The sequence below is a fragment of the Sturnus vulgaris genome, chromosome 4 (assembly GCF_052056855.1).
Source record: "Sturnus vulgaris isolate bStuVul1 chromosome 4, bStuVul1.hap1, whole genome shotgun sequence".
In the NCBI taxonomy this organism is placed as follows: Eukaryota; Metazoa; Chordata; class Aves; order Passeriformes; family Sturnidae; genus Sturnus; species Sturnus vulgaris.
In genome coordinates this window covers 61,082,382-61,109,767 of record NC_142246.1, presented here as the reverse complement: position 1 = coordinate 61,109,767, position 27,386 = coordinate 61,082,382, and the positions used below count along the sequence as shown (strand labels likewise).

At 37.6% G+C, this 27,386-nt stretch overlaps 1 protein-coding gene across 2 annotated transcripts in view; it reads left to right on the top strand.

The window, feature by feature from the left end:
- TTC29 (tetratricopeptide repeat domain 29) overlaps positions 1 to 27,386 on the top strand; it is a 114,180-nt gene that overhangs the window by 62,234 nt on the left and 24,560 nt on the right. For both annotated transcript variants that reach the window (XR_015803350.1, XM_088164086.1), the window contains exons 9-10: positions 5,420 to 5,543; positions 8,109 to 8,343. Coding sequence is in view for 1 of the 2 variants with exons in the window: in XM_088164086.1 (XP_088020212.1) it covers positions 5,420 to 5,543; positions 8,109 to 8,343 (359 nt within the window). In the remaining variant the exon portion in view is untranslated. The remainder of the gene's footprint in view (positions 1 to 5,419; positions 5,544 to 8,108; positions 8,344 to 27,386) is intronic.

The following is a 27,386-nucleotide window of genomic DNA, read 5'->3' as shown; positions in this document are numbered from 1 at the left end:
AAGACTTAAATTGTTAGAGGTCTGTCGCTTCCCATTACTGACTGCTTAAATTTTAAGCAGTGCCCTTCTTGCAGTAAGTGACCCTTTCATTGAAAGTTATTTTAAACTGTTACACGTTTTTTAAAGTGTATGGTTCTAGTTTTTCTTTGCCTGTAAACTATAACATGTCCTTTTTCTTCCACATTTTGAGGGCTTTTTAAGTGTTGGGTTATTTTCTTGGGGGGGGGGGGGGGGGGGCGGTGGGTAGGGCCTTACCTTACTGGAAAATAGAAATGCAGACCTATTTTCCAGGTTAAGAAAGAGAAAAGACTTGGAAGAATGCAGCAGACTTCAGTAGGTGTCTCAGTGTGATATTTTCTGAACTTTAAGTTTCCATTTATTGCATTCACTTCTTTTGTGGAGGCATTTCCAGTTTGTGCATGTGTAACTAGGTACAAATTTGTTGCAAATACAATGCTTGTATTCAATATTTTTGTTTCAGCATCTCGCATTAAAATCTTCCTCTAGGTGAATTAGCTCAGATGCAAATAATTTTGACATAAAGTAGTTGAATGAAATTATGAGATAGGGAAAAAAGAGATTAAAGTGAATGTTGCAACTTATTCTTGATTTATCCTATGTTTGAAGACCTCCGTGCATATGATGCATGATAGAGTTTGGCAATTGTTTATGGAGAGGGACTTGTTACCAGGTTTATTTCAGTGTGCAGAGAAAATTCTCCTCTTTGAGCCAGATCCCTTGTCTCTTGGCCTCATCCAAGCACATAGGGATCAGCCACAACCACAGTCCTCTTCAGCTCTCTGATGCATAATTCATGTCTACATGTATTCTGAGCATCCTAAATAAGGACATGGGAAAAGATATTCAGAAAGACACAGATCAGACTAAGAATACCAGGTCCCGATTTTAACATTCTCTTAAAGCCTAACCAAGAAAGACTTTGTAGATAAAACACCAACTGTTACAATGAGTGGCTTTGCAATGAGTACAAAGTTTTCTGAGCTCTCAGAAGCAATCATGAGCTCCTTGTATTCTCAAAAAGCAGCAGTCTGGGTAGAGGCTGGGTTAAGATAGTCAAGAGAACATTCCCTGGTAAACCATGTCTTAATTTCTTTTCTATGATTTAGGCATTCTGGAATGAAGGCACATGCATTTATTTATGCAGAAGTTGCAGATTTTGAGATCTTTCTGAAGTCAATTTGCTAAACCCTTCATCTGAAAGACCATGCCAATGCAATTCTTTTCTTAAAAGACAGAGTGCATCGAATCTGTATTCCACACTTTCTGGGAACATTCTTTAGCTATCCTGGACAGTCCCACTGCTTTCCAGTTGTTGCTTGCAATTTGAAAAAGAAGGAAAACAGTAGATGAGGAGCAGTGGGAGCAGATACTAAGAGCAGTAAGATTTCTCAGTTTAGTATTTAAGGCATTATCCTAGAAAATGAATAATCTGATTAATGCAGGTGAAGGAGGAGTTCAATCTCATGTATAGGATCAAGGATTTAATCTATTGAAGAATAGATTAGACAACAGATTGGGTCTTCTGGGTGAAGATCCAACCATAAACCCTTTCTCTGGAAAATGGCTGTTGTACATTTTATAAAACCATTCTGCTGTGAGAGCATTTATCAAATTAAACACCTTACATATGTACCTGCTTTGAAGAGCTTTGAGTATATGATAGGCATTAACTCTTCAACCCTGTGAAATATCATGATGGTTCTCAGCAACTTTCAGTTGTTTGAGAAACTTACATGTGGAAAAGTCTGGGCACCTGTGAATCGTAGAATGATAGAATCATAAAATAGTTTGGGTTGGAAGGGGTCTTTACAGGTCAGCTAGTCCACCCCCCTGTAGGGAGCAGGGACATCTTCAAGTTACTCAAGCCCCATCCTGGCTGGCCTTGAATATTTCCAGGGATGAGACAACAACCACCTCTCTGGACAACCTGTCCCAGAGTTTTACCACTCTCATTGTAAAATATTTCCCCCATACACCTAACCTAAACTGACCATCCTTCAATATAGAACGTCCACCCCTTGCCCAACATTTGCTCGGCAATTTGTCCCCATCTTTATTAAAAGCTCACTTTAGATACTGTAAGGTCTCCCTGGTGACTTCTCCAAGCTGAACAACCCCAGCTCTCTCAGCCTCTCTTCATAGGAGAGGTGCTCCAGCCCTCTGAGCATCTTGATGGCCTCCTCTGCACCCACCCCGACAGGTCCATATCCATCCTGTGCTGAGGATGCCAGAGCTGGACACAGAATATTTTGGATAAATGCACCCATAATTACTGCTGGTGACAGAATCCCCATATTCAGGTTGTTCAGTTTTCGCTTACTTGTATTGTTACCTGATCTAGGCTAGATTTGTGTAAATAATTTTAAATTTGATAGATAACATCTTCACAAGAAGATGACTGTTTCCCAAAAACAATGCATTGCAACCATAATGTCTGTGAGAATTTGCGCTTATTTCCTCATGACAGATCGGAGAAAGTGCCTGAGCCCTCCTGAATGGCTCAGAACCTGTCTATGGCTTTGGAATATTTTGTGAAGTCTTTGCTGCAGATGTTTCCAGAGACCATGGGAAACTGAAAATCTTTATCATGTGCATTTAGTCATGTCATTTTCCAGGGGAAAGAATCTGACATAATAGCATCATGTTCTTGACTTATTCTTCCAGTGTCCACCATGGTAATGACTTCTTGTGGACACATGATTTATACATCCAATTCCATCACATGAGCAATCCTATAAAAGGTGCATATTTTCATAAAAGTCTAATAGGGGTAAAAATCTCATAGGGCATTTTAGCATGAAACTGGAAAATGAGTTGCTGTAGATGTGTAATCTCTTCTGCTGAAGTCATCATAACTGTTCTGTGGGATCATGAATGACTACATCTTTAGGAAATTGCATTTTATGCATTTAGGAATGTGATGTCTAAGGAGATAGAAAGTATATGGCTGTATAAAATAACATGTAGATTTTTGAAGGAACTATATAATATTAGCCCTTTGAGTAGGAAAGACCTGTTTATCATGTTATCAGGTCTTGTGCAGGATAAAGTGTTTCAGTAATCCTTCTAGCATACTTTAAATATCTCAAGCTGTAGTGCTTTTAAATGTATTTCCTTTGAAAAATTGTTAAACTCTACCAACTGATTGCTAGCTGGCATAAGTGAAGTTCTACAGTGAGAAATATCTTTCTGATATGTATCAAATTGATTCCTGTTTTCCTCAAAGAGGTTATATGCCCTAGCAATTTTCATATTTTCTATTTGTGGAGCAGAAGTTTTGATGTGAAAAATAAAAAATGGCCAAAAATACATCAAAACATTTCTATTAATTCATGAAATTAAGAAAACCTTTTTACATTTTCTCCTGTCACTGATTCCATTTGCTTTATTACTTTCAGCCTCTAGCCCACAAACTTGGTGGCACAATCAACAAACCCCTTAGTGGCTGTTTCATCTCTGCTCTATTTGATTTCTCCACTCTGAGTAAATGATTAAGTTTTCATGCATTGGTTCAACCAAAATCTATGTTCACTCAACCACATCCTTTATTGATTACTTCTACTGCAAACAGTAGGCCAAGTGTGATATACATAATTGGACAGTTGTCAGGGGATGTGGGTGTTAACAGTCCTGTTTTCCCAATTGGAAACTGGAATCACCTTGATACACAAATATTCTGCACTGTTTCATTCTCATTCCTTGGACCAAGGAGTCCTTTTCCTCAGAATATATGTTTTTAACTCTCAAAGGTCTGGTTGAATGGATTTAATGATTATACCATATAATATGCTCTTCAAGTTGCACCTGTGCACTGCATATAGAAAACTAGAAAAACTGAAATTAATATTTGTCTAGCACTTTAACCTTGTCCTTTAACTTATATAAAACATACGCTGTATATCTGTAGGGAAACATTTGATTTTCTTTTCTTTAGAAAAAAAAAAAGACTAAAAAAATATGTGATTCTAATTCTAAAATTTAGAAGCCTTTTGACATTTGGTAAATGTTTACAGTCCAATATGTTTCGTATCCTCATGGTAATAAAATACTTAAATTAGAAAGTTTAGTAAATCCAAGTCTGCTAGTTGACCACTAAACATTACAGTAGCATATACTTGAGCATGTCAAGAATGTTAGTTTGCAGTGATTTAGCATCCTTTTGTAGTAATCTTGCCCACTCAGTCACATGCAGATAATCACTGCAATATTTTAAATTTGCAGCTAAGCTTTGCTGTGTTTCCTGTTTCATGGCAGGCTGTTATAATTACTCCAATAGCATAAAAGAGGAAAATTCAGAGTTTGAAACCACATATCCCTAATATAGTGTATAATAAAAACTGTATTGTAAATAAATGCCAGGCCATCATTTGCTGCAGGAATATAATTTGAAGGTGGTTTAAGATGATAAGAAAATAAATCACAATTCTTTATCACTTACAGAAACTCTTATTTTTATGAATTTCTTAATTAAGGCTGGATTTTCTGTCTTGCTTGGTGCCTTGACATTTAGCATGCTATGCTCCTACATTAGTGACTCAAGTTCATGGCTAATATTGAGGTCAGCTGGAGTAACACTCCGGCCTTGAAGGGAAAAAGGGCACGGTGCCTTATTCACAAGCAAGCTCAGATGTCTGTCTTATATCTTGCAATCACACTGCTGAGGTCTTATATTGTTAATATGACTAGCTTTATTAAAAAAAAAAAAAAAAAAGGCAGGAAATCTGCAAATGTTGTTGTCAAAGTACATTAGCCAATTTTCAAGTTAGATACAGCTGTGACCTCAGGTTGCTCTGAGCTCACTGGGATTTGGGGGTGGCACCGGCAAGCCACAGTTTATGGGTTTGCCTGTGTGACCCTGTGGCCACCTTTGATCCACCCAGCCAGGTGGGAAAGGCTGACACCCCAGAACTGAGATACAGCACTTGTATGGAGCTGCTGCTGCACCACCAGGTTCTAGAGCAGCTCTGAATGACAGAAAGCCTTACTGAAATAACCACCTTCATACCTCCTTCCCCTGTTTTGTCAGGATGTGAACTCCAGCTGAATTGAAAATATTATCAGAAGCTCAGTAGGAAGAAAAATTAAATAATGGAAGGGCCAAAACCCTGTTAAATCAGCCACCTGTGTTTTCACTCTTGGCCTTAAAACATGGCACAATATTCTGAAAGTAAGTTTTGTTCTATTTTGCTGAAAGGATCCAGTTTTGCCCTCAGACATTCTGTGTGGAGTAGTCTCATTGGGCTCAGCACAGGTAGTGCTGGAGGCCATTTGGAAATAAAATCCAGTCATGGATGAGTCATCACAAAGTAAAGTTGCTTCAGAACAAGGGGACAGATCTGCAGCATTTGAAGAAGCCATCTGAGTAAATATTTCATTTTGTCCCTGTCCTTTGCTTCAGTCAGGGGAAATCAAATGAGGCTGTGAAGTACTTGGGAGAGTTTATGAAGGATGCTGAGAGCGCTAATCTAAGCCAAAGCCTGGTGGATGCAAATATCCTACTTGGAAAAGTTCACAATGAAACAGTAAGTACTGTTTGTTGTAATGATCTCAAACCACTTGATTTACTTCTTGGTAAAATCTGGTTTTGCCTAGAAGGTGACAAAGGAGGATTTGATCCAGGTGTTGCATCTTGTAGGAGTTACCCAAGGAGAAGTCCCTGCGTGACTAAATGAAATGTGCCTTAATTTTCTGGGAAAGGTGAAAATTTCACGTCATATTTAACATACAGAGTTTTGTTCTAAAATAGATGAATAAAAATCTCCAAATTCAGATCAGGACAAACTTTGTATATTGTGAAAAATCTTCACCCAAATCACCATTGGGGCCATATATGGCCATAGAGTCATTGGTTAATGCAAATGAAATTTTATTGCACTATACATGAATGTATACTGCATTGCATACTAAAGGGCTGTTTATAATCTTAGCTACATAGATAGAAATACCCTTTCATTCTTCTCTTGCATATTTTTTTGTCATATGTTCTGTGTGTAATATATTGAACAGACTACTTTCCCCTTTTCACTTCCACTATGCCTGAATGCCCCTTTTTTTTTTCCTGGGTTCCTCTTACAGGGAACTCCAACTACCAAAATTGCTGTCCTGTTTGTCCTGTTTTTATTTCTAAATAAAAATCTATTATTATAAGCAGTAGAAATTTTTTTATTTTATAATCTCTAAATTATCCTGAGAGTTTTTACATGTGTCACTAGCATAAATGCTGACTTTCCCACTGAAAACTAAGTTTTAAGGTCTGACAACTTGATGAAGTAACTGTAAAATGGATCTGAAACTTAGATGAAAGCAGGTTGATACAGCACTGTGCTGAATTATTCTCCTCCAAATCTGAAAAATAATTAAATAAATTCTGTTTCACTACTTCTCTTTCATTCCTTCTTCCACCATTGCTAATAATCAATTCAATAGAACTGTTATTTTAAGAACTAATGTCTATTTGCTTATTCTTTAAATTCTTTTTCTCAGTTGAGAATTTTCTGCCTTGAGCTGGACCAGTGGTGTAGAAGGGCACAAGTGCAGTAACTTAACCTTATTAGTGTATATAAAATAGTTAGTTTAAACATAAATAAAAGTTTGCAATTCCCTGTTTCCTATATCTTTTTTTCTGCAAGGTCAGCAGTGTTTACCAAAACTGAGTGTGAATTAACATTTCCTCTTTTGGATCACTGCCTGCTGGTGTCAGCTGTCATCACCAGTATTCTCTAAGTTAAGTCATTATTAGGGTCTTTTTATTCAACTCTGTACATCCCCCAGTGATAAAATTTGCAGTAGTATTGTCCATCAAATTAAAGATATCTCTGTTTATATCCAGATCTATCCATGGGGATCCCTAGTAAACCAGGGATATAACTCTTCCTGTTCTTCCAAACACAAATCACTTGGACGAAATTCACTTTGCTCTGTCCATACTGTTGTTGTATCTTTCCAGTTCTCTCATCTCACTGTTCCCTCACCAGCACTGTCTTTAATGCTGTACACACAGTTTGCTTTCTAATCACGATTGTTTTACCCAGATGTTTCTTGTTTCCTAAAATGCCTGGGTGTGTGTTATGCAGGACTATTAGGTCTCATTTCCCCCAGTTTGTTAAGCAGGTTGCTTACTTAATATGTGCTTTCTGAAGTTTGCATTATACACTCTGTGATTTCTCATTTCACCTTTTCCAAGTTTCTTGGTCTGATTTGCTCCATTCCTCTCGCTAATTGCATCACTTAACCTGCTGTAGTTCTTATAAGTAGGTGTTTCTGCTTTTCATTATATTACAGGTTACCATTCTTTATTCATTGCTGTGTCCTCATAGGCCTAATTCTGTTCTTCTGCTGTATTAAACAAAGCTAAAAGACCAGCAGACTTTCTATTACTCTTTTTTTTCCTTTTTTAATTATAAGCCCATTTTAGCAGTTACAGGAATTTTCATCCCAAGAAGTGTTATCAAGTGAAACAGGTACCAGTTGGAGTCTCTCCTCTCAGGCTCTGTGCAGAATGGAATTTCAATCTTGCTAAATCAAGGGGACAGTGAATGGATAGAACAGCTCAGAAAACGTTTTCAGTCAGGAAGTTTCTGCATCAGGGCAGCAGAATTCCACACCAATGGCCGGATAGAAATAAATTACTTGAGTTTTCTATTAACCAACAGTTGGGCTACATTTCTCCTACTGTTTCCTTTTCTGTGATTAGGAATATCCCTGGGCTTTTGCATATTCCTTTCTTCTCCCATAAATGAGTAAATTTTAATTTCTGTTCTTTTCTGTAATTAAGTCTATCACTTCATTATCCTCTTCTTTTTCCATTTTTAGGATTTATTTGATATAGTTGGATTTTTATGCTCAAAATGCTACAGAGATAACCAAAAAACGATTCAATTCAAAGATATGAGCAGTGTTATCTGGATTTTAGAGGTTAGAAAACAGCAAGAGAGAGTGATTTGCTTAATGCCCTGCCATGAGTCACTCTGTGGGCTGCCACATCTCTGAGGTGTCAGAGGAGCAAGCTCTAATGTCAAGGTAAAATATAGGTGACTACAAGTAGTTTTAAAATTATTTTCTTTTTTTTTTTTTGTCTTCTTTACAAGGGGAACTATAATGAAGCTCTGGAATATTTCAGCCAGGCCTCTGAGGCAGCGAAAGCTTTGAAGGATTTGTCCTTGGTGGCCGAAACAGAGAGTTACTGTGGCATTGCCAAGGCTCACCAGCTGATGGTGGCGTTCAACAGCCACGTAGCAGCAGCAGCAGATCCCCTCAGCCTGCAGTGCCTGCTGGCATGGAAGCAAAACAGAAGTGACATGTGCACTGACCCTCTTCCAGCCGGTAAGGCAGTGCTTATGAAACACATTAGTGCTGCATTGTCCTCAACACTTAAGTCGTTTTTCTTGTAGAGTTTTATTAAATTATTTCCCGGGTTTAATCCTTGTACGGAATGGAGGTTGGGCTTTGCTCCTTTGTGTGCTTGTTTTAAAGGCTGAATTAAACAAGTTAAAATACAATATAACAGGGAGAAATGGATAGTAGTGGTTTTTCTGGATGGTGACTTTCATTTTTTCAGTGCTGTTTGCCAGAACATCACAGTTACATGTTTTAGTCAAAACACAATTGTTTTACTCTTTAAAGAAAATAATGATAATCTCCATTTGCAGTCCACTTTTCAAGTGCATCCAAAAATAAAATCCCTGTTACTAAAAGTGAGAAGTAATTTCTGCTTGACATAGTTCTGAATCCAGAAAAACACGCTGCTTTTTTTTTGGTATCCTTGTACTTGACATTACAGAGAAAGGGAAAAAATAAAAGTAAGTCTACTTTCTTTACTGTGTTTCCTTATCTCAGAAAGAGCAGAGGAGGACTTTGTGTGGAGTAGACCTCTTTCTTCATGGGTTAAATTTTCTTTGCTCTTTTTCCCTTGTAAAATACATTAATACAAGACAAGCTGAATTATAAATTATCTCAAAGTACTGATAGTAGTAAACTGTATTGTACTGAGGAAGGGGGAGGTATAAGTCTACTCTACCTTAAAACTTCCTGCCCTGCATTCCTGTAAAGAGTGTGAATCTGGAGTACAGTGGAAATAAAGGACAACTGGGGCAGTCATAATATGGAGCTTCAGGGTTACTTTGTTATTCCCTCAATTATCCTAGTCCTAAAAACAAAGAACTGCCTGGATGCTGCTTTCTTGTGTATCTCACCCTTTCATAGAAGTGAAAAATTAAGTATAACTTCAGTGGTGAATTTTGTGTATAAAATAAGTGGTAATTGAAGATATTAGCAGTTGAACAGGAGCCAGGATACTGGAGGCAGCGCTGGGAGCTACTGAGAATTATGGAAGAAGGGCATTCATCTGGAGGCTGAAGAGATAAATTAGATAGCATTCTGTTTAAAGTTCTAGTGATGGTAACACTTCTTCAACGGCTATACATATCTATATTTGTGATTTGTGTCTCAATAAGTGAACATCTAGCACACTGACAGATTTTGTTGACTGTCAGAGTTATTTGGGTGCATGTCTCCTGTCTAGACCTTAGTGCAAATGCTGAGAATGCCAACAGAGAGGGTCAAAAAGAGAATTAATAAAAGAATTTTATATACATTTTGTATAAGGATCACTAACTATAGCTCATACAAATGGGAGGCAAACAAAAATCAACAATGGCAACAGAAAAACAAACAAACAAAAAAAAATCCCACAGGAATCTCAAAGACATAGAATGAACTTTGTATTTCCAGTATGAATATTAATTCTTGCACCTAAAGGGGTTTTCTGTTCAACTTTTATACATGGCTTTTTCCAGTCAGTTGTGAAACTCATTTTTATCCTGAAATTATATGTGCCCCTTTAAGCTTGAGAATGCTGCTCCTCTTTAACAGTACTTCAGGGATAAACAGAGTATGATTAGAAAAGCCCTTTATGTCCTGGCAAGCATGGTACCACAAACAAGTTTTGCCTGCTGAGATTCTCTTCCTTCTGTATATCTGCCTAGTTTACCCTCTGTTACTTTCAGTATTGCAGTTTTCATTTCAGTTCCAGTTCACTCCAGGAACCCTGTGGCTACTGCATATTTAGCAGCTCTTCCAGTTCAATATCATTCTTCTCATTAGTGCTCCAAGCTTACTCTCATGATACCCAGATTACATCCAGGAAAACATAGTGTCACACTGTCAGCACAATCTGTAACATTCCTCATGTTTCGTGTGCCAAATCTCTCGTTAGTACTGGCATTACATTTTTAATATCTTTGTCTGGCAAAACATGACCTGGCACCAATTCAAGATTAGGATTTGCTGGCTTTGAGTTTCAGGTACAGCCTTTATTCTACCTTCCAGGAGAATGTCTGCATCCTATGATGAACTCATCACTTAGGAAATTCCTGCTGTGATAATAGAGCAGTATTTCTAGCTCTTTCAAACAGCTCAGTGTTGATAGCCTACTAGATTTTTCTCAGTCTTTTTGAGGCTAGAACAGAGAAAGACAAGATACAATGGTAATTCTTAATCCACAGGGAAATTTAATGAAAGAGAGAAGAAAGGCAGTAAGTTTTTATTCTAAGTCTTCTGACTGAAAAATTTTTCTGTGTCAAAATTTTTCTGTGTGTATTCTTAGGCAAAAGAAATACTTAAGCTAGTGGGGGAACAATTACATTTAAATTCAAGTACTGCCATATTACCTTATGTCTTTCAACCAAGGCTTATTTTCTTAATCAATCATTTCAATAACCAGGCAGGAAGAACCATTAATTACTCAATTTACCTCAGCATTTATTAATAAAATAGATGCACCAGAGTTGTCATGGGCAAAAGGGATGGGATTGTCAAAAAGCAATGTTTAAAAATGCAGAGGAGAATGTGTTTCTGTCTGCTGCCTTTGACTCAGTCACCTGGCTTCACTACAAGAGAGTTATTTATATCATTGTGAGATGCCCCTGCAACAACAAATATGGTTTTATTGTTCTTTTTATGATTAGTAAAATGGATAAAAAACATTATCAGCAGAATCAGTAGGCAAAAAGCATTGTGACTCCACATAAAATCCTAAAAATGAGCCTACAGCCTAACATTGATGAGAAAACACTTCACAGGTCTTTCAATAAATAATCACCTGACTTGCCGCCTTCTAGAGGAAAGAAGAATAATTAAAGGTGCTGAAGGCAGGAAAATTTTGAATCAGATTTTGCATGTTGATTACATGAAATGATGACCAGAAATTGTTTTCTGTGAGTCTGGCAACTCTCAGTCCCGTTTTTTGCGTCTGGCAGGGCTGTGCTTCAGCAGGAGCCCTTGAACGCTTGAAATCATCTGAACACTTTTAAGAGCAGACTTAAAATGCATTGTTTTCCTCATCCGACAAAGTCTTCAGTTGCTTTCTGGAACTTTTGACTACAATTTAGATTTATATTCCTTGACTTTGGAGAACTTAGCAAAATTGACACATTTTACCATAGATTTCCTGGGTTTATTTTGTTGGAGATTTTTTATGATAGCTTTAAATACTGCATATTGTCATAAATTCTGAAGTCTTATGATCAATGGAATTATCTGGTACCATCAACTTCAGCATGACCAGGACTATTTCTAGTATTTCCACACCTGAGCAGCCTTCAATATAATTTAAAATGCATGCACCAGCTAAACCTATAGCTTGGAAAATACAATCCAATGAGCTTTTGTGCTTACTCCCAAATATGTAGTCCCTCAACATTCTCTCTCCAGCCTCCTCTCATGGATGTAAGGAATAGTACATTCCAGAGTGTGACTGTCCTTTTGTGTTTATAAAAAATTACATTTTCATCCTACTGATTAACGTTTTTGAAAGCTCTTTAAGATGTTTCATAGTAATTTTTCTGTAAAAGACGCGGCTAGCACAAAATTTCTAATGTTTTGGAAAACAGCAATCTGACCCAGGTGCATTTTAAATTGAACATGTGTGTAACTTTGCCATTCATTAATAAAAGGATTATCCATAAAGGGTGGGAGAGTCAGAAGTGAGATATGAGATCAAGGATTATGCTACACAAATTCAGTTGACATTTCTCTACTGTAACTTACCAGAGCTGTGTAATTTATGGGCCATTTTGGGAATCGTGTCCAACAGTAGAACAGGCTATATCATAATGTGATAAACTGCTCTTTTTTACTGTCTCTTTTGTCTAAATACTCTAATTCCAGGAAAACTTCTAATGTTACCTCCTCCCTCTCAGAAATCTGTGCACTGTGTGATACTCTGGAGATAGGGAGAAACTGAAAGGATTTTAGAGACATTTTGGGGTTTCTCAGAAAATGCAGCTGAACATGAAGGGAATTATACACACTATTGTTGATTATATATAGTGTGTATATAATTATAGGCATTATTGTTCACACTGGTAAATAAGAACTATGACTTTAAATTATAAATAATATATAAATTATAATATAAAGGAGGTGTGTGACCAAGTACAGACTCCAAGACTGTCCCTGTGCCAGAGGCACAAAGGCTTACTTCTTAATAAGCCTGTTTTGAAAGTAGTTCAAATGCTTCAGTCCCCTAATGAAAATGACAGGATGGCTTCTGCACCTTTTCATGGGGTTTCTCAAAGCAAATAATTTTCTGCCTTCAGGAAAAATACATTGGCTAAAAATTCTGAAGTATATACATTTAGGAAAATTATTAGGAAAACAAAATTTGAGAGGTGATTCTGTCTTCTTTTCTTTAAAATTTGGTAAACTTGTGCTGCATCTTCTTTATTCGCATCACCTAGCTCTCATCACTTTTTAAATTTTACCTCACCTTTACCTTTTAAAAATATCAGTTGTTTTTTATATTAATAGTAGATACACTCTTAAAATATTCTTAATTAAGTCTTAATGCAGTCTTAACTCAGTGTTGAAATAGACCATCCTTGCGTATAGATGATGGCATGGAACAGGTGTGTTTCTGAAAATCAGTTTATATGAATCATATATGTTATTTGTTATTAGTTAGGATTTGTTCTTTAAGTATATGTTAAGTGTGCTTAGAGATTCACTGATATTTTTAGCAAGTGAGAGTGATTACTGCTCAGACTGCAGAAAGAATCAAGTGTGAAGAGAAGAACTGAGGGTGACAGGGAGGTTTTTCAGCACATTGTGGTCAGGGGCTGGATGCACCAGATTCTTGGTGAAGAGCCTGAGAACATGGTATACACATCTCTGTCAGTTTTACCAGGAGTGCAGTAGCTTGTTCTGTTTTCTGTTGATGGCTGAAGTTTGTCTGAAAAGAGGGCAGTGCTGACATTTAGTGTTCTCATCCTTTGTACAAATGCAATATCCAGTCTTACTGTGATTTCTTGTAAATATCAACGTAAATAATTGGAATTGCTAGACAGGATCGGATCTAGGTTAGGTGTGTGGATTGCCTGTACTATAAAAGGAGGGTTCATGGAACATTTTCATCTTTAAACATGGATTATTGTGTTAGAAGTTTCTTCATAGTCATTGCTGATAGCTGGCAGTTTTTTTGTGACTAAGAGGTGTTATAGTTCAAAAAAATCACTATCACACTGACTGTGATTGTGAGTGTTCTTGTCATCAGTAGTTATATAAAAACATTCTACCCAGAGGAGAATTCGGATCTTATCTAGGCTTTTTGCCATCTGATGTTTCTTATGGAACCATTTAAATCTTGCCACATATTTCCTTTAGACACATCCTGTGCTAAATATTGTTGGCATCCAGCTGTGTTTTCTCAGACAAGCTCCCTAGATCAGCAGAAAATGGTTTCCTAAATAAGGTGAATTGTTCTTTCTTGTGGAAAAAAAAAGTTGGAAGTGATGTTCAAACTGCAGTATATTGTCAGACCCTTTAGTGTAGCTTTATGCACTGAACTAACATAGTTTTGTGCAGTGTACTGTCAGTATTTCTACATAAGTGGAGTTCCTTTCCAATTTAAAAAGTGAAAATTCTCAGGGCAGAAGTTTAGTCCTGCTTGATTTTTTAGAATGGTGCAAAATGAATTGAATCTCTTGCCCAGCCCTGTTAGGCCACTTCTGGAGAAATCCTTGATTTGAGGCACCTAGGAGTTTTAGGTTTGACTGCAGATTTGATGAAGAGTCACAGAAGGAAACAGCTGGCAGGAGCTGTGCTCTGGCAGTGCCCTAATGGTGGCAGGGCCAAAGTAGGAACAGGCAGTTAGAAAACTTCTCAAGTGGCCCTAGGGCTTCTCCACGAGCCCATCCTTTCCTTTCCTTTGCTGCATAACAAGCAGAGGTGTATCCAGTGGGTTTGTGCTCAGGAGGGAGAAGGGATCCTCATGAAGAGCCAGAGATCAGACTTGTGTGGGTTTGTTTAATATTGAGATGGTTGTTGTCATTTAGGCTTCGTAAAGAATCTTTTATTGGTGCTGTCTTGCAGACGTGCCAACCAGTCTAGACCTCAGGCCAGCATGAAAACAGCTCTGTGCTGCAAACCCTTCCTTACCCAAAGCTCCCCAACAATCTCTGGCCACAGAAAATCAAAGCCAAGACAAAGAAGCTGTGTTCAATGCCTGTATTCTGTAACAGAACCCTTAGGTCATCTCAGGAGTCACAGGCAGTGTATCAAACACCTTCCTTCTCCTGGGTTTCCCAAGCCAGCTTTCTTTTCTGCATCTTTGAGAGATTTTTTTTTCTGAGATCCTTTTCCCTGCCTAGATACATCCTTTTATGTTCCTCTTATAAGTAACAAATTGCAGTTTTTATTAAGACTCTGTGGTCTGAAGATAGTCAAGATTTAAATTATTTACATTTAGAATAAGCCAATCTATTTTGAAAAGTGAAGTGTTGTACTTCCACAATTTTATGTATTTATGAAATCATATTTCTTTTGCCCAAAAATCCAATTCTTTTTATTCTTTTCTGTAATCACCAGAGATATTTTGTGATTTTTTTAACTGTTTTTGAAATATTTATTATTTTTTTTTGTTTCTCTTCATTCCTTGCTGTTCCTTTGTGTTTGCTTGCCTGTTCTTCACTTTTTTACTGCAAATTATTCTTTCTCCTTTTTTGCCCTACACCTTCATTCCAAATTCCAATTTTATGCATGTTTATGCCAATGTTTAAGCAGTGTAAGTCAGTTAGCTCTAGACCCAGTAGCTGCCATCTCAACTTACATCTTCTTAGGTGTATCTTTTGTGTTTGTCATAGAATCTATAGGAGGGTTTTGAGAGTTTTTTCAGTATTTTCGCACTGTTCTTCATGCTCTGTGTTTTTATTACATTGTGATCAGAGAATGAAGTGGAAAGAATCACACTTCCTATTGAGCTTCTTGACAAGTTGGTTAATAGAAAATTGTGAAGTATCAAAATGGCCTTTAAATAGATCTTAATCACCTGTGGGAATGGATTGGCTAAGTTTACACAACTGGGTGATTAATTAGCTTGAAGATCCAAATGCATGCTTAAGTAGATGACCATGCCTCCAGGCTCGTCCACTTGTTCCTCAGTTAAGCATTCAATATTATCTATAATACAGAATAGTCTCATGGAAGGCCTCATACAGGTCTTGCCATAGAGTCAAGTAATTATTCTGCATTTTTCATGGTGTGTCATACAGGTACATAATTTTGAACATGGAGCTACTTTCCTACAATATTGACATTAATAAGTGCCTGATAGAGTAATTGATATGGAGAGGCTGATTTGAAATTGTTCTTATTCAAAGGTTTTTTCATATTTTTTCCATTTTTGCTATAGTGATTTAATATAGTTCTTTTTTCTTAAAATTCTGGCATATTTTTTAATTTTGGGGATGTTGATCTGCTACGGATATTAGTCAAACATAACATAGCTGGTGTCAGCTCCTGTGGGGAATTAATTTTCCACAGCAGTTTTTGAAATGGGAACTGCAAGTGCCCAATACCCCTCATAAGTAGACCTTATGTTTATTCATCTGCTAATGCCAATGTCTGTGAAAGCTGATACTCGAGCCCTGTTTTTCTTGTGAAGGTAGATTTCACTGTCTGGTATTTATAGGTTACAGGAATAGAGACACAGAGCTGCCTGACTGTGTCTGTGCATCCCAGCTGGGCATCTGTTAGCACCGTGCATTTCACTCTTTGCTGATAGAAAACTGAACCTGAGAAATGGAGGATGCCTGTGCTCTAGAGTAGTCTTGCTCAGCTCATGTTGTGTACCCAAGGAATCTGAGGAATAGGAACTTCAGCCCATACCCAAGGTGTCAAGGAAAAGCATCTGGTAGGAGCCAGGAGGGGAAAGGGACACGTGCTGTACAATATCCACTGACTGCTTGTCCTGGCTGCAGCACTTGCAGCCCTCTGTTTACCTCACACTTCAGGCTCCTGCTGGAAAACGTCACTTCAGGGTATTACAGAGCCAAGTTCTTTGACTCCAGAACCTTTCAATGTGCCAAACAGTGCCTTGAAATGTGCAATTATTCAAGAGTGAGCTTGTTCTCACTGGTACCTTTAGCTCAGTTCTGAGAATAGTATTAAACCAAATTAAATTAAATTTTGTTGATACTCATACAAGTATGTGCACTTATGCTGCAGCAAGAAGAGAATTGAGATGAAACACTGCCGATTTCAAACATTAAGAAATCAGCTGATATATTGAAGGATAACTGGATTTCTGTTCTTGTCATCTCTTATGGGTCTTGAAAAGGCTCATTGTTCTCACAAGGAAAAATAATACTGCAGTTGCTGTATTAAAAGGGTCTAATGACTGCAACAATTTAACTGTGGTTACCAAAAACAGACAGCTCAGGCTAATGACACAGAATTTGATTTAGATACAATTCATTTTGTTTCAGTTCAAAATAAAATATTTCTTTCTCTCACATACTTTGATAAGTTTTTAATGATTATACTGCAATCCATTAGCCATTTGGAAGATGCATGTGCATGTGGACTACATGAACATATACGTGTATACCTACACTGAGAGAAACTGTATGGCAAAGAGAGGAAAATGTTGCATATATGTTAAAAATTGTGGACCAAATACTGCTTTTCTTATGCCCATAAAATCTTACTGTATTGAGGAGAGTGGCAAAACGGTAACTGTAAGTAGATTTTGCCCCTTGATATTGCATTATCAAAAACTTCAAGACGAGCAAAGGTTCAAATAATTGGGGGAATTGCTAGGTATGATATTCGTGCTGGAGAACATAACCTAAATAAGAAGGAGGTTCTGACTGAGGCTGTTCTAATAACTGGGTTTTAGTATGTTATATTTTGTATTTCTAAAGAATATTTTTGCTGGAAAATGCTGAAAAATATGTTACTCACTAATCATAGTTGTATATTTAAGGAATGATCATGCAACTAAAATGTGAAAGATGCAGGAGGAGTCCTAATACGTCGTAGGAAAATATGGGGTTAAAGTGGACTATATTTTAAGCAGTGTTCAGTTGACTTGCTGTGTGGGGAGAGACTGAGCAGTCCTGGCTAATGACTTGTAGGTACTGAATCCTCAGGTCTCTCAGGTGGTTTCACTCGACCAGTTTCAGCAGAATGATGAAAAGGTTGAGATAAAATAAACTGACAGTTGCTACTCATCGCAGGCAGCAAGCTGTACCCTGGCAGATGAGACCCTGGGAGCCCTCTTTTTTAAACAAAGGCTTTCACTGCAGTGAGCAATGAACTCCACACAAAAAAGGAAAAGGAGAGAGAGATTGGCAGCTGGTGACCGACAGGAGGAGGGAAGGGAGGGAAACTGAGAAACACAGCAATTGTTGCCTAATTAGAAGCCATTCCCACCTACTTAATACCAACCCATTAAGCAGAAAACACTTTTCATCTTACTCTCGCTGCTACACATGACATTATACTCCAATCAATACCCTCCCACTGGCTGCCCCACTGCCCACAAATGAATACATCGCAGTTCAAGAATGCAGTAATTGAGTTGGGGCAGTGAAACTGCAGCTCACAGTCAAGATCTTTCTCTGAAGATACGAATGTAATGTTTGTTGCTTGGATGAAGAAATCAAATCCCTGTATTGACAGCTGTCAACAATTGGCAAATGGATGAAGTCAGCAATGGATCCATTTTAACCTTGTATTGAAGCAGCAATAAGAGTTTATTTTCAGAGTGGATTTTTTTTTTCTCATTTGAATAAGAGATTTAGAGGGTTTGCACCCAGGTGTATAGATTTTTAAGTGTATTTTGAACTCCATTCTTCAGTTATACCTACAAAATATACACACATGTGCCTACGACAATACATCTCGTATTTACAGCTGCTTTTTATTTATATTTAGTTCTGTAGGCTACATTTCCTCAGGCTACTTTTTAATTTCTTTTAATTAGGTCTTCCTAAGATTTTTAGGCATCATCTTAACATTTACAGTTTGGTCCACAATACTACCTTGTGCAGTAGATCCAGGCCTTGCATTTCAATCATTAGAACCTTGTATTTAAGTTCTGCGTTTAGATTCTTGAAATATTTCTCTTTCAAATTAAATCCCTTGTTCCCTGAGCCATCTGGAATTGGTAGTACCATGCACAACCTGCAGCATAAAGTAATGCTGTGCAAACTGCAGTATAATTCTTTCTTGATATCAGTTTTTATACCACAGAATCAAAACAGCAGGACACTTACTCTCCTCCTTGGCTGGACTGAAGACATCAGTGTCAGTCTTTTGGAACTGCTAAAAGGAGGTTCCAATACAAGACATGACATCTCTCCATCCCTTTAATTCCAGAGAGAAGTGAGTATCAATTCAGGAACTAAGATTCCTTACAGTGCAAGTTTGAAAACATTTTTTGGATGCAGATAAATTGCATGCTGTGACATTTGATATTTGCTGAAAGAGGCAGCCATCACTATTGGTGCTATTCATTGTCGTAGTGATACTGTGGCATTTTCAGCATAGCATTTCTTCAGATGCTGTTTGTTCAAGAGCTTCTTACCTGCATAATCATAGAACATGCTGTTATCTTGCCAGGCTGAGCCTTGAACCCTCGAGTCAGACTTTGGGTACGTGGAATAACTTAACCTACTGTCTCTCACCATTTAACAGCCTGTCTATATCTGAGTAAGAACAGTGAAAGCTTAGTGGAGTCAGTAAGGCTGACACAACAACAGTTTTGCATATTTTGAAGTTGGAAGTCAAATAACAACAAACTGCTACTTTGTTGCTTCTTTCCATTTGTATTGTAATATTTTAAGCTTATTAGTTAAATTATCATCAATGTTAACTCATCTCATTTGCTTCCCAGTATAATAAAGCACCTCTCAGTCACCTTCTTAGGGTATACTCCCCAGGCTTCTTTTGATGTATGTTAATGGCACTGTTAAAAAGCGATTTGATCTCAATAAATTCTGGAATGGGGAAATAATTGTCTTCTGATGGAGAGATTTGGGATCTTGACCACTTGTGAAGATGCAAGGGCCTCCGACATAGAAGTTGAATATGATAAGACATGGAGACAGATTTTCTTTACTTAGAAATACTTGGATATGACAATCAAACCTACATTTATTTTCCATATAGGTGTGATCTGCTATTTTAAATAATCTGGTTCTAACATTTGTCTCTGTAAACTCTGGGACTTTGGTTCCTTTCAGCACAGAAGTGTACAAGCTCAGTCTTACTTTGACTAGATGCCAGTTAGAAGGATCAGAGACAAGCTAGGGAAAAAGCAGAGAGCAGTTGGCAATCTTTGTGTTTCTCAGTGCCAAAGCCTGTGGGGTTAATTTGAAGATGCCCAAATCACCTTGGCAGCATCATCTCCAGTCTTTTCCAGAACGGTGGAATTTAATGAGCCAGGACAATAAGCACAGGATCATAGAAAAATTGTAGTGGAAAGGACTTTGGGAAGTCATCTTCTCCAGCCCTAGGAGCAACAATACAAAGTGTTTTTGTAATTTCCAAGAGAAGTTTGTATTGTCTGTTCTTAGAAAAAACTGACAATTGATTTTCCACAGCATCCACAAGCAATCTGTTCTAAAGAATTATGAAGAAAAAAGGAATAAACCAGGAAGTTTTTCATTTGTCTAATGTTGTCTATAATTCATACTCTGTGTCTGTTCTTTAAATTCATCCCTTTCATATTTGCAGTAAACTCAGAGACAGGAATTAGTGTTTTGAAGAAAATTTTCTAGTGATCTCTGAAGAAGGTGGTTATAAGGATTACTTGGTCTAAGTATAAATTATATATGATGGAATGTAGTTCTTCCTTGTGAGCACGACTGAGGGAAGGAGGTAGAGAGCAGATGCAAGGGTCCTGTTTATCTTTTGTTTATTTTCCAGTTATAGTGCCCAGTAGGACTAGTCCATGTCGCTCAGCTGAGCACAGTGGGTTGATATCCATCCCAAAAGGGAGGAAGAACCAGGGCTTCACGCCCAAGAAATAAACCAGTGCAGGGGGAAGGGTTACTACATACTCTTAAATGGTCTCCCTAAGTGCTGTGAAGCTTTGTTATTCAAAGTCTCGTACATAATTCAGGACTCTTCTCCTTACATAAGTTCCTGAAGCAGGAAAGCAGCTAGATTTCTCCATTCATTTTACCGAGTTAATCCACTCATCCTTCAACTCTTCCTACAGCTGCAACTGATCTTAAATAAAATAATTTCGATCCTTTTTTATGATTGAGGATTTTTTTTTTCTATAAACACAAATAGAAGAACTGAACAGACTATTTATCCATTCTAGACTGGATGTTTTGATACTTCAAAAACCCAGACTGATTTTTCCCTAGTTTCAGATATCACTATTTCAATCCATACCCTCACAAAATAAAATTACAGTACTACTGTGTGCCTTCACAACTTTGGATTCTCATAAAGCTATACCATGTCCTGTTTGTCAGTCTTGTGCAATGAAAAATCAAAATATTTACAAGCCAGATAGCTCACCTTTTGAGCCCTTGTCAAATGCTTTTATTCTCTTTTCACTAATTTTTTTCCCATTCCATAGCAACTTAATTAAGGGTTTGGGTTTTTTTCTCGTCTTGGAATCTATTTTAAAACTATCTGCCATAGCTCCCTTGCTCCAGTTTATCAACTCAAATTCATTTCTAAATGTTGCTTCTTTTTCTATCCTAACTAAGATCTAACAATAGCTGCCTTCATTAGTAAAAGTTTCCTACAGAGATGCTTCAACCTAAGTTAGAAGCTGGCAAAGTTCTTGTTTGCTTAGTACTCATTCATGGAAAGGAAAATCTGAGGCTGTGTTTGTCTTTTGCAGAAGTTATAACTAAGGGAAGAGAGTACAAAAAGCATCAATCTTCAACTAGATCAAATGATCAATAAAACCCACACAAATTGCATCCAGCAAACATTCTGCTCAAGGAGACTCTGCTTCAGAAAAATGACTTCATCATAGCTGAACAGAAAGTGTATCCTGTGGAAATAGTTATGGCCAGGCAGTGAGCTATCTTCCATACATTCTTTCACTCCATGTGAAATAGAGGTGTGTTTGATTTTCTTCTACCAATTTCAGTTGTCTCACTGTGCTCTGAAATTCCCAGGTTGATTAATGGAGCTTCTCTGGAGAAAAAGGATGTTTCTCTCCCCTGCTAAGATGTACACTGTGCACTGCAGAGGCACACACTGGTTTGGTTGTTATATTGTGTTTGGGGACGTGTGTTCTTAATGAAAAAAAGAAGAAAATTGTCAGATTTAAAATGAAATATGTTCTCCATTATTGATTTCCATAAACTTGAGCTTCTTGTTCAAGTTTTCATAACCATTGAGTCTCCAGTGCCTCTCTATCTGTAAACATTTTTCAAGTATTTGTCTCTGAGGATGCATGTGTGGGGCCTGCTCGTGTCTGACATAAACAGTCTCAGAAAAACTTCTTTTACCCCTGACCTTGTGAACAATGTGTGCACAGAACTTTGTGGTCTAGATATTAAGGAGGCTGTTGCATTTCATTTTACTAGACTGAGGTTTCCTATGTGCCTGAGAATCTGTTTCCGTGGATAAAGCAAGGGCTTAAGAGCTTTTGAAGTAATCATTACTTAGAAGACTGAAGGATTGTGCTCTTACAGCACCTTTTACCTTGTTTTCCTGGAAACAAATGAAAAAAGTTTTCCTCCATCAGTGTTGTTTTAATTGTGATTCTGACATGTCTGCAGCTAATGTTTGGTTGCTGCAGGAGTTAGCTGAACCTTTATATTTTATTTAATTTGTTTTAGATAATAGTTTTGATTTTAAAAGGGATTATTCAAAGACACACTCCCCAGTAAATTATTTTTTTTCTAAAATTTTATTAATCCTAGCTCTTCATAGATCTTTTCTTATTCCAAAGTTGTCTCCACTGGCTGATTTTGGTGGAGTGCTCTACCCTGTACCTCCTGACTACATGAAATACGTGTAACACACCACGTCTCTGCATGATGTGACTCCAGTGTGTGCTTCTGTGTATTGGCACAGTGTGAGACAGAAGTGAGCAACACTCCCCTGTTGCAAAGTCACTCTTTATCCTCGTTTTCCTGTCATATGAGCAGCACTGTAAGCAGAAATACTTGATACTACAAAGAGCGTTCCTTAAATCAGTTTTAACTGAAACTGCAGCCACTAATGGTAATTCTTTATGTATTGCATGTCACTACAAGGAAACTGAGAATGTTTCTGAACCTTCAACAGCAATCTCTCTGTAAATGGGAGATTCTTTTCAATTTAACCTTAAGGTAATTCAGAATTTCATGGCTTTATTATGCTCACTAGGGGGATAATTGCTATTATCATTTAACTGCATTTACACACAGATTCCTGACACAAGCTCAGTCTTGTTTATATCAATGCAGTTGTATACATGAGGAATTGCAAACTTTTACCTAAAATTTTGGCTTGTCTTAATGACCACAGGAAACCGTGAAATAATTTAAATTGTATTTACAACCAATCCATTGTATCTTTTGAATAATCACATTTTTATTAATCATTATGAAAAGTAAGATCTTCAATATAAAATTGTTTCTTAATGAACAGAGTTCTGTGTTGGAGAGCAAAATGTAAGAGATTTAACATGACAGTATTGTTCTGAGGGGAATTTTGGTGCTTTTAGGTCAACTCTTGAAGTAATTTATATAGGAAAAATAGCTTAATACTGTTCTTGCTCCTAATTAAATGAAATTGATATTCTTTCACATAGGTGCTGTATTTAGCAGGATGTGAAATATGAAAAAAGAAGCAATAATTTCATTGTAAGCTGAAGAAAAAGGTCCACGAGCATGAGCCTTTATAAGTAGCTTTGTCTTACTTAAATGACATTTACAGAACAGTTAATTTCAATTCAGCAGTGGCTCTCCATCATTTAATTGGAAATATTCTATACTAAGAAATTGTCTTTCAGTAAGAACCAAAGATTATTGCTTTCAGCTCTAGGGTCCTTAGCACAGGGAGGGTATGGGCCTGTTGGAGGGAGTCCAGAGGAGGATCACAAGCATGACCAGAGGGCTGGAGCAATTCTCCTGAGGAAGGGCTGAGAGACCTGGGTTTGTTCAGCCTGGGAAAGAGAAGGCTCCTGGGACACCTCATTGCAATCTTTCATTTGAAGGGAACCTCTAAGAAAGGCGGGGACAAACTCTTTAGCAGGACCTGCTGTGATGAGTGGCAATGATTTTAAATGGAAATAGCATAGATTTAGACTAGATATAAATAAGAAGGTTTTTACAATAAAACTGGTGAAACTCTTGGATAGGTTGCCCAGAGAGGTGGTGGATGCCCCATCCTGGGAAACGTCCAAGGTCAGGTGGGATGGGCCAATGAGCAGTTTGATCTGGTTGAAGAAGTCCCTGCTCATTGGACTGGATGACCTTTAAAGGTCTCCTCCAGCCCCCACCATTTTATGACTCTCTGATTATTGAATTTAGTATGTACCCCCTTTTCCATGAAACTGTGGGACTGTGTCTTTTGACTGCACTTTGCTTCCTCTACATTTCCTTGAACTTGTGATGAGCTTCATGATGGGGTGCAGCCTGAGCAAGGCATGACCCTTACTGTAGGCAGGAGTAAAAAAAAAAAAATCTCATTCTTCCATTAATTTCCACCCCCTTATAGTCCTGGACATCAATGCTATGCAGAGCGCACTCGCAAAGGAGCACTCCTTCCTTTCTGGCATGTTACAGCGAGACACCAATGCAAAGCTGGTGTTTTTAATACCTTCTGCTTCTGACCGTGGTCATTTGGTTTGCAAGAGGCGGGTGGGGCCAGGGAGAGCCCCGGGGTGCGGGCGGGGAGCGTGGGTGCGGAGCGCGGGGCCGGGGCTTGTGTTTAGCCTCTAGAGGGTGCGCTTTGATCCCTCTTGATCACACAACAATTTGCTGTGACAAAAGCGACGAGCGGGTGAGTGCAGCCGCTTATGCATGAGCAGCAGCCAGCAGCACACACTGCCGAGGCTCCCAGCTTATGTAATCAACCATTCCAGCTCGTGTGTGCCCGGCAGAGGTGGAACCTGCCTCCTTTTTTTTTTTTTTTTTTTTTTTTGTCACTGAATGGGGTGTTAGATATTCAATCAGCATTCAGATTTATGCTTCAGATGCTCATGAAAGAGGATGCTCTCCTCGGCGTGCCTGTCAGCGGTGATGCTTGCGTGCAGGCTTTTGTGGTTTTGGAGGTTTTTTTCTGAAAATATTAACACAAGCATCCTGCCACGTAAACAGATCTGGGGAGATCTGAAGAGTTAAGAGATTTGCAATATGAGGTTTTATTTTACCCTTTGACTTCCTCATAAATCCTTTTTTTTTTTTCTTTAATGTGAAAGGTGTCTTCAGGAATATAGCTTATCATCTTCCTGTGATATATGTGAGCTTTAAAATGTAGTCTAAATTCGCTGGGAGAAAATCGTATTCAGGATCCAGTAATACAGTTGCATTCAAGACAGAATAAAAGGCTTATATTGGTACATTTGATTCAAAACAATGGCTTAATTGGCCAGGAAAATGTAGTTATCAGATGATAAAGATATGAAGTCAAGGGCAAGATATGCCTGAAAACAAGCTTTTTCCTGCCTAAAATTAGGCAAAGTTAATAGGTTAAATTTTGTTTATTGAATAAGAGAACCCAAAGTTGATTGATATAGTAATTTCAGTGTTTGCTATGGCAAATATTTAGCTCATTATCAGTTTTAATAGCATTTTGCAGAACAAGCCTTTTCTTGACATGCAGAAAATACTATTAAATTTCCCTGCATAGATACATTGTTATGACATGCAATAACTACTTGAATATAAAGGGGATTAATAATTTAAAAGGTGTTAACAAATTAGGGCCATCATTAAAAATAGACTTTGAACCATTTTGTAGAAAAATCAGATTGAGGTAATGCTCTGCTCTTATGATAAAGAATTACAGCATTAATTCTGCAAAGTGAACTTATTGCTCCTATTCGTCTCCAAAACCCTGGAGCATTAAAAGACAGGAAGAATGAAATGATCACTGCGTTTTTTCAGGCACAACAGCTCTAATATTTCCATCACAGTTTCACAGCTCAGCTTGCATGGTTGTGCTAGAGGAAAAACCCATAAACGTCATGCTTCTCTTTGTTTTGTTTTTGCTGGTCTTATGGAATCGGGTCGAATTTTTTTCAGACAGTTTATATTAATATACTGAGAATTTTGCTTGTACAGCATCTGTGCAGAGTATAAAGCAAACATTTCTTCTGTATAGAAGCTGTTCTATTCTTGGTTTTTAAATGTAATCCCCATGTTCCTTTTGCATTTTGTTTTTCCTTTCTTGCAACAATTGATGACCAGAGGCATTTCAAGGTTGAATTCTTGTTGCTTTGCAAATTATTAATTTGTTTTCTTTCCAACTTGAGATAAACAGAAATAAGATTGCTTTTGAAGCCTTTTCTTCATTGTTTCAAATTGCATCCATGTAACACATGTAACATGCAGATAAATGGACTCTTTTTTTTTTTTTTTTTGGTGCAAGTGTATTAGGAAATACATTTGTGATTCTTACTCATGTGAGTAATCCCTGCCAGTATAGTTTCACTGTAGTGAGGATCAGGTGTGGACCCTTAATTTAGAAATAGCTCAGTCGAAAGATTTAAACAAGATTTAAAAGGCTAACCTTTAATTAGTACCCATTTGCTTGTTGTTTAGTTTCAGATGCAAGTTGGAGAAATTAAAAAAAAATAATTTATGGGATTTAAGTAACAAATTTCATACTTGAAGGACAGAGATACCAGGAGTTTTTAGGCCCCCAAAGGAATCAGAACGTTTGTTCTCCCCCTCTCTCTTAATCTCACTTGCCATGGCAGTCATCCCCCTTCCTGAGTTTTCCCTCCCCTTCCCTTGCACTTTCTGAGACCACAGAACCCAGATGGTGCCCTCACTGTTGCCAGACCCTGGGGGAAGTGCTTCTGTTATACCCACCTCTCAGTAGCTGTACTAAGAAGCATGCCAAAAGTCCAGTGCTGATATATGTTTAATTTTGATGTTATTTCCTTTCCAGTGAATTTGTTTGTCAGCACCAATTTTTATTCCTAAATTCAAGTCTCCAATACTGGCAGTAGTGCAACATCGAGTTTAAATAAAACAATGAGTTTCTAGACATCTGGTTGTGATTTTAGCAGAGTCAGATGTTGTTAAAGCACCAATCAATAAGTGGTTAAAGTATTGTTTATATAGCACCTCTATTCTTGCTAATACTGAAAAATTAATAACGTCAGGGCATTTTTCAGACAGATGTGGATGTTTTAATGCATTCAAGAAGTACATCTCCTTTAATATACCAATGTAACAGTGTTTGGGGGTTTTTAATTACACAGAATGAAGAAATGAATGGAGAAAGTAGAATATGTGGCAGAGGAGAAAAGATTTGTGTTCTGATAAAATGTAAAATAAGAGTAGCTGTGGTAGAGATACAGATAACATGGGCCATCAATGATAACAAACTATTAGTACATTATTAGCCAGTGGAAGAGCAAGTGTTATTCTGCTCTATGACAGAAGGAGAAACTCTTAATAGATGACCTAGGGGAGGCCAGTGTGCTTTAATGTTTTTTCAGCTTTAGTCTTCACTGAAAAGGTCAGCTGGGATCATGTGGCAAACAGAGTTTATGTGTGCCACAAGAAAAAAAATCAGCAAGGTCCTAGGCTAGAATAGGAGAAAGTAGGCTAGAGGGTACTTAGAGGAGATAGATCTTCAAATCAGATGTGCTGCAGAAACTTGATCCTATAACCCTTAAAAAACTGACTGGAACGATCTCGAGGTCATTAGCCATTTGTGAAAACTGATGGGAGTTCAAGTCAGGTTCCAGAGCAGTGGAAAAAGACAAACCTGATTCCTGTTTTTAAAGGGAAAAAAGAGGAGCCACCATGGAACTTCAGACAGATGAGCTTAAGATCAGTCTTGGAAAAATATCAGAACATACAACCAGATGTTTAATAGATATCGGGAAGTAAAAAGGAAATCTGCAACAGCCAAAATGGGTTTGCTAATACTAATTGTGT